This window comes from Galleria mellonella, unplaced genomic scaffold, assembly GCF_026898425.1.
Source record: "Galleria mellonella isolate WM207_F2 unplaced genomic scaffold, CSIRO_AGI_GalMel_v1 utg34, whole genome shotgun sequence".
In the NCBI taxonomy this organism is placed as follows: Eukaryota; Metazoa; Arthropoda; class Insecta; order Lepidoptera; family Pyralidae; genus Galleria; species Galleria mellonella.
In genome coordinates, this window is record NW_026442081.1 from 391,910 (window position 1) to 400,336 (window position 8,427).

General features: G+C 34.1%; 1 protein-coding gene across 1 annotated transcript; it reads left to right on the forward strand.

Annotated features, from left to right (window-relative positions):
* Window positions 1-1,349: 1,349 nt before the first annotated feature.
* Window positions 1,350-6,314, forward strand: LOC128201098 (neurobeachin-like). The gene is made up of 2 exons (XM_052896805.1): window positions 1,350-1,638; window positions 6,027-6,314. Exons 1-2 carry the CDS (start codon window positions 1,480-1,482, stop codon window positions 6,117-6,119), a joined length of 252 nt encoding a protein of 83 aa, XP_052752765.1. The 5' UTR covers window positions 1,350-1,479; the 3' UTR covers window positions 6,120-6,314.
* Window positions 6,315-8,427: the final 2,113 nt, after the last annotated feature.

An 8,427-nucleotide genomic window follows, 5' to 3' on the forward strand; every position in this document is an offset into this window, starting at 1 on the left:
TACTATAACAAAAAAATATCCCACTTATTGGGTAACAGTAAGAAAGTTTCAAGTAATATTTTTTTAATAGATACCCATATTTTATAATTGCGATTAAAAACAAACATATTAAACACCATTATTAAAAAAAAAAAAAAACTTTATTGTTAATATATATATTTTTCAACACATTTTAATACAATAAAATTTTAGTCTACATATAGTCAAAATAGTTCTTATTTACTCTTATTTTACTCATATTAATATTAATGAGTATAACATCATACAGTATAACTCATATATATTACTGATTGCTTTTTTAATTTATTACTAAAATTTTTATTTATAAACAGATTTTTGGCTGCAACTTCATATAAATTCATGTGATTTCAAAAATAAGAAAACCAATATAATAGATCACTTCTAGATGTATCACGATAAAATAAACACTAGATCAATATAAATAACATCTAATTTATAATAATTTTTGTGTGATGCTAGAACAAACACACAGACAAAAAAATTGTTTGATGTCTTATTATTATTTATTATTAAGCCCCCTCAAGTTTATCACCTATTATTATATATTACATCATATAATTTCATATTTATTCTTTAAATATCATCTATGCATATATTAATAGAATTGTACACATTTTTATGTAGACACTTGACAATATATTAATTACATTATATCTAACAAATATTATTTCAGTTATCTCTCAGTCATATACCATTAGTCAGCGTATACTAATAGCGTAGGCGGAGTTATTACCATTTTCACCTATTAAAAACCAATAAATACTCCTTGATATAACCAGTGCGTTAACCAGTAGAGTTCAAAATAAAGTATTGATATAATTTGAATTTCAAGCAGACGTCGAAGCTTTTGTTAATTCAAAGTATCCTTTAAGAATCATCCGTTTCGAATCTAATAAACTATAATATCATCTCTATTAGTTGCAGTAAATTATTCAATGATTAAATGGCATTAGCGTATTTAAAATTTATTTCCAAGGGGGCTTGGCCTCTTAGCACGGACTCATTATGTACTGTCAGGCATTTTTTACGTATAACTGAAAGAGACATTCGGGTCGTAAAGTGGGCATGAGACAATTTTGAGATGTGCATGGCCACTCAGCCCCCACTTTAAATACGTCTATGTGCATCGGTAAATTTTTGTAAATAACGGGTGCGTGTGATATATAGTTATAAGTAAAATAAATAATAATCGATAAAAATGAACTTAATCATAGTTTTAATAATTAACGATATCAAATAAATATAAAAAAAAATTAAATTACCCATAACATGTCAAATATTAAACACTGATCGGGTAGTTTGTCTATATCTAGAATTGGCAACACTGACTAATTCCAAAATGGCAGAATGCGACTTCGTTCTGTTATCATGTGAGCCGAAGAAATAATGTTTTCTTGATATTGTTTATCGCGAGTGGATTATATATTTGTGATTTAGTGAATTGTGACATAATAAACCATGGCGGACATAAAATCGCCGCCTTATAGTGACATCAAGAGACCTGAGGAGGTGGTCAGGATGACGACGAATGATAGCCTGAAATTCGCAGTTCTTATCGGGCTGATTGAAGTCGGACAGGTGACCAACCGGGAGGTGGTTAATACGGTCTTACATCTGGTAAGGGTTTCCATTCATTACTGTCCTCTATAGTTGTCCCGGCGAATTGTAGGAAGTCTTATTAGATTCGACTTGGAAAGGTTATTGGATTACGTACTTTGCGACTTATGTTTTCTATTCACATAGGGCTATATTTTTATGCATGTGCTCCAGTCTTATTAGCGTACAATGCAGCGACAATAGAAATATATATTAGGTTGTAATGTTGTGTTTTATTGGAGTGTCGCGTCTATTTTCATTGTTTTTATCGATCGCGTTTGGTTGTGAATCGCGAATCGCGCGGTCAGCATAGGGCCCCGGCAGCGCCAGCGACCGGCGAACGTGTGCTGTTTGTTTTGGTTTATTGCTGCCGGTAGCACCACATTACATGATACAAATCCGAGCAAATCTGATTGATTCGTGTTGCGATTACATTTTTCGCGTTCAAGTTTTGTCAAAGAATTACAAAAAACTACGGGCTAATTGAGCCGTGAATAATGACGTCGAGTTACCTTGAGTTTTACATCTTTTATGTCGGTATAGACAAACATTATTACATTTTATGAGCTAGGTGTAATGTTAACTTATATTTATTTAAGTTGAAGTTGATAATAAACAACTGTAGTAGATATTTATCTAGTAAGTGTCGAGTGCCTACTCGGTTTTATATATCTACTTACCTATATTTCTATAAAAATAGCGTTAATACTGAAGGTGTTTTTGTTTAGTAAGTTATTGATATACCTACTTACATCGAATTAAATAACTTAATGCTTATGTTACCAATAGATTTGTATTAATGGGTGATAATGGAATGGTAACCCCGCTTGCGACATCGGTATACACTGGCAGGGCACCAGTGACGGATGATAGATGAGAATCATGCAGGCCAGTTAGCCAATCGTGACGAATGCAACAATAAATCAATCACGTTGATTTCCAGGGGAACCCGCGTGGAGGTCGGCCTGATAAAGTATATTGCTAACAGTGAGATTTATAAACCCCATTACTAACAATCTCTTCTCTCCCTATTACCAATTGTTATCTCCTGCAATATCCCATATAACTGAATATTTACGAAACTTTAGAAGCAGTTTACTAATAAAATGAAAATACAGACTTCAATGTTAATTCGCTTACATGATAATGGTGTGGTAACCCCGTTTACGCTATCGATAAACGCCGGTGAGGCACCAGTGAGAGATAATAGGTAACAGTGAAAGCAGGTCCGTTGTCTCATCGTGTTGAATTCTACAAGAATTAACCAAGACAGTCGGGGAGGAAAGTAATTGTTAGTCATGAAGACTGAGAATCCCATTGCTAGCAATATACCCAACCAGGTCGATCTCCTCGCGGTTCTCCCTGGAAACTATTATGGTTAATTCCTGATGAATTCATCATGATGGGCTAACTGGCCTGTTTTCATTTTCATCTATCACCCTTCACTGGTGCTCCGCTAGGGTATCTCGTTAGCGCAGGCGGGGTTACCATACCGTTTTCACCCATAAAAAAAAAACCACGAAGACACTTCTACGCGATTCCCTCCGGATAGTCTCCCTGATAGGATCCTCCGGAAGTCTACCTGATATTGCTAGCAATGGGGTTGTTAGATTCCTCTACTAACAATCCCTTTCCCCCATTTAATTAATGTTGAACGGGAAACGATTAAATCATTATCTTAGTTTACCATTTTCCATCACGTGTACTGTCAACTTGCCAGCCAGGTCAAGTTACATAATATAACAGTTACTTTTTTCTTTTTTGGCGATCAGTTGCCTTTTAATCTAACTGCGGGCTTTATTGTCACAAAAAAATATTTTCCTTACGGAGTAGCGTCCATTTACTTGGATAGGTATACCAAGTAAGGTCATGCCGGTATACAAAAATGAACCGTACCATAAGAATAATCAGAACTCAATATTATTCTGACGTAAATAAAATTATTATAAACATATTAGATGATCCGGCAAACGCTGTTTCGCCTCTTACTGACATCTATCGGGCACATTTTTTATTATCAAGATAAAAACTATTCTGTCTCTCAAGTTGAAACAAATGATATGCATTTACATATTTTTTTTATACAACTTAGAATGGCAAACAAGCTGACGGCCCACCTGATGGAAAGTGGTATCTGTTGCCTATAGACATAAGCAGTACCATGGACATAACAGAGTATATTGTTTCGCCTATGATACCCCCATGCGTTGCCATTCCTGAGGACTCAGGTGTTATTCCTCTGTACCCTGTAAATTCACGTCATATCCCACTTCACACCGAAACACAACTGCTTTTACGATTGTGTTCTCCAAAAAAATAAAACCGATTTAAATTTTAGCGAAATCAAATATTTTGATTTTAAAACTAAACTACTGAATCGAATTTAAAAAAAGTTTCCATGATCTTTCAGTTATAAATCTATTCGATAAAATGAATTTTTCGAATAGATTTATAACTAACAGAGTTGCGAGGTAACAAACAAAGCAAAAGTACATTTGAATTGAAAACCAGCTTTTTCAAGTCGGTTGAAAATTTGAATGAAATCGGTTGAGTGGCTTTGGAAATTAGCGTGAACGAACATCGTGACACGCGATTTTTGTGTATTAAGATAACTTTTATGATTATTGCATAAGAACGGGCATGACAATGCTGACGATGACAGTCTAAGCACATAAATCGCGCCAACCACAAAATGATTTGTTGACACCACACACCATCACACTTGATATTTTATATGTAGTTCTTTTTTATCAGGTTATTAGTCATATCACCACAATTATTTACACTACATTTTCTAAATTTATTTAAATAATACAATTCGATAATGGAGATATCAAAATTTGTATTCCGTAACGGATTTAATTATTTTAATTGACCCTTAGCGACTTTAGCGCCGGGGCTGCCAGGCAGAAAAATCCTTTTAAATTTAGTATTTAATACAAAGTCATTTTGCGAACGTATATTTCCCTAGTGACTGGTTTAGTTTTATTAATTTACCAGAGGAGACTGCAAATATGTCTGCGTCAGTTTTTTTAATGGGTGAGTATGGAGTGGTAACTCCGTCTGCGCTATTTGTATATGTTGATTGGGCACCAGTGAGCAACGATAGGTGAGGATGAAAGCAGGTCATTCGATCCATTGTGACGAATTCAATAAGAATTAATTATGATGGTTTCCAGCAGGAACCACGTAGAGATTGATCTGATAGGGTTGTATTGCTAGCAATAGGGCTTTCAGACCTTTGTTAACAAATTGTTGGTTACTGACTTAATATATTCTTTTTACAAGGCCTGGTAAAGCCTGAGTAAACGTTCATAAATTTCTTTGATTTTACTATATTGTTGGTATATAAATTTTTTACCTAATTTACCACTAACAATAGAAAAGACAAGATTAGCATTCCATTTCCATATATTAAATGAAAAACTTAACATCAGAGGAATATAAATTGTTTTTTACATTCACAATATTTCCTAATTATGCACTGGCTTTGTCATTGTGAGGTAAATACTATTGTTCTTAGTTGCGGCAATGCGTCTGAGCTCCACCATTATACCTAAATTCGTTCTACCTCTTCTGCTTTCGTCTCAATCGAGTCGAGCCATTATCAGAGAATCGACCGACGATAAATCTAAAATTGAACGTTCGGCGTCCATATTACAATCATTCTATCTATACAATGTCTCAACGAAGTTGACATTTGGTACATTAATTCTTTAAAACGTTTAGATTTCTATTAAAAATGACTGTTCCCATGAGAACGGGCGATTCCACGAGAAAGCTACAAAAATCATCCTAGTAAGACTCAGAAGGTCATGTATTTTCTAAGAAACGTAAAATTTTTGTCTGTTAAAGATTTGCTTACTTTTAATCTTCTTGGTATTGGCGTAGTAATGTAGATTGTACCTACATTATTCTTTAAAACAACAATAAGTCCATCGGCTTCATGATAGAGTATTCTTTTGGATAAATTTTTTTACAATATGTTCTTAGTCTAAGAAGTAAGAAAAATTTTTACATACAGGCTCACCTAAAAATATACTATCCAACCATTTACTTTAAAATATTTGCATGTTCGAGAAATTGGAACTGGGACCCTTATTTTCCTTTGTTTCCGCCCTTAGTTTATAAGTACTTATGGGGTTACAAAGGGGTCGGGCAGATCGGCTTTGTGCCTGAGAACACTTGCCGTTTATAATATATTTTTGTCAAAATATTATAACTAAATTTCAATATAAATAAAATCAACATTTTGTTTTTGTTTCGTCCTAAATAAAGTATCTTTCTCGACGTTCTGAATATTCTCTTTCTCTTTTTCTGTGTGTATTTTATGTTACGTGTTATATTTATTATGTCCGTAAAATCAAAGATCACTATATAACCTTATATGTATCGTGACTTGATTTCAGGATGAGAAAACTCCATTGTACCCAACCCGTCCCGTCCTGTTGTATATGGAAGTCATTGCGGAGGCGTACCCAAGCATGAAACACAGTATATAATAATAATAATTTGTAGTAAAGAAGTCTTGATACCTTAGCGTAGTCTATAATTGTCGGAATTAATAAAAAGAGGTGATGAATTTGTTTATACTTATTGATAGGAATTGATACGTGAAGTAAATAATCATAATTTGATAATAAGGCCACTCTACTAAACATGCCAAGCCAAAACATTGAATAAAATAATTGTATATTTTTGTTTCTTTAATTACAGAAATTGTACAAACCCAAATCATAATTATTTTTTAATAACTTTACGAAATGTACTTATCATTAAAAGTAAATATTTTGTAGATTTTTAGATTTCTTCCTCAACTGTCGTAAATGTGTATTTAAAATTATTACAGTTTGTTTACTTAATGAGCCGGACCAAGTATCGAACTTGAGAACAGAACTGCAGCACGGAGGTCGTCAAAGAAGCTTTTACTAGGAATTTACTCCAGCGAACGCTCCGGCTATGGAATGAGCTGGTTCTCCCTAGAGACTAGAGTATGGGGTTTTTCAAGAAGGGTATATTAAGATTTCTTCAGGGTCGACAACGCGCACGTGACACCCCTAGTGTTGCAGGCGTTTATAGGCTACAGTGGCCGTTTACAATCAGACGGACTGTATTCTTGTTTGCCACCTTTGTGATATAAAAAAAATTAATAACCCGCGCCAGTTTGGTTCGTGTTCGTCACAATCGCACATGATTAAGAGTCCCAGATCATAATACTAGTGGAATATTCTTAATAAAAATACATTTAAGTCGTTGTTCGTTTTCACAGTGAAAAAAACCTTTTTTTTTATTGTTAGGGAAAAAACGAGTAGACGATCCATCTGACTGGAAGTGGCTACCGTGAACATTTGCAACATAAGGGGAGTCGTTTGATTGCCTGTCTTTTAAATGTTTGTAGACTCGTTTTTACACTAGACTATCTTTATAGGTCAACATTAACTGGCCGTTTAAATGATGAAATACAGTCCCGATGTGATCAGACAGGTAATTATCATATTGTATCAGTTTATCCTCTCATTCCAATATCAATATTTGCTTTGTGCAGGAACTTCAAAACGGAAGCGTATAATCGGCGCGCCGAACTCGCTTTAAATTAACTTCCGAAAACCACGCTGGAATCGAGTATCTCTTTAATAAGCATTGAATGGTTTTCGATAAGTATTACGTATAAATTCACCAAGTAAGATATTATTCAAGATGGTCCGAGTTTTGATTTTAAAATTGTTTGTGAAGAAGATATTTTGATAGTAAAAGTTAAATATGATTCGACTCTTTTAGTTCCAAATGTCTAGCCCTAGACCCCTTTTGGATCTGTAATTAATAACTTGTAGAATGATTCTAGGATCATTAGATCCTTTTTATAGTTCTAAGCGGATAATTAAATTGTTACCTACAGTATTCTAAACTATATCAATTTCCTTTGTTACAGTAAAAAACTAATATGAATGTACGTGACAGTGAATGTCTAAGTATCACAGATTCATGATAACAGGAGCTTGTCATATTCTAATATTATAATTATCTCATCGAGAAGATATATAGTGTACTGGGTTGCAAGTCGATAAATGTGCAGAAATTACAAAAACTTTTTTTTATGCAATTTTGAATGACAGAGCAATCTGACAGCCCATCTGATAATGGAAAGTGGTAACTGTGGCCTATAAATATGAATAGTACTATGGATATGACAGAATTACTATACTACTGTTTTGCTCATGATACCCCCCATGCGCTGCTATTTCTGAGGCCTCGTGTTATGCCTCTTCAGTTCTTCACCCTGTAAATTTATTGCCATATCCTTTTCAAACTTTTAAACAGAAACAGCCATGCAAACACAAATGATTTACGGTAGAAACATGAATGGTACAGAGGTGCCCAAGCAAAAACGCCTTTTGTAGTCTCCCTCTGGTAAAACTAATATTTTATTTGTATTTTAATACTATACTAGCTTTTATCCGCGTAATCGTCCGCGTGTCCAGGATATGTTTACTGACTGGGACAGCCTATATAGTTCTTCATCCCAGGTAGTATGTGTATACCAAATTAGTGATTGTTTAAGCCGTTAAAGTGCTAGACAAACAAACTCACTTTCACATTTGTAATATTAGTAAGCGAATTAACATCGTTTCGGGTAAATACAAGTTCGTAAGGAGGCTGCTGTACGTAACATGAAAAATTTGTCCTCTAATTAAAAACACGATTGGTCTGTCAAAATTCCAACTACAAATATTTAGCCAGTATCACTCGGGACATCTTTATATCAGTAAAGATTCTGACGATATCCCATATATCCAGATCTCTCAGACATTT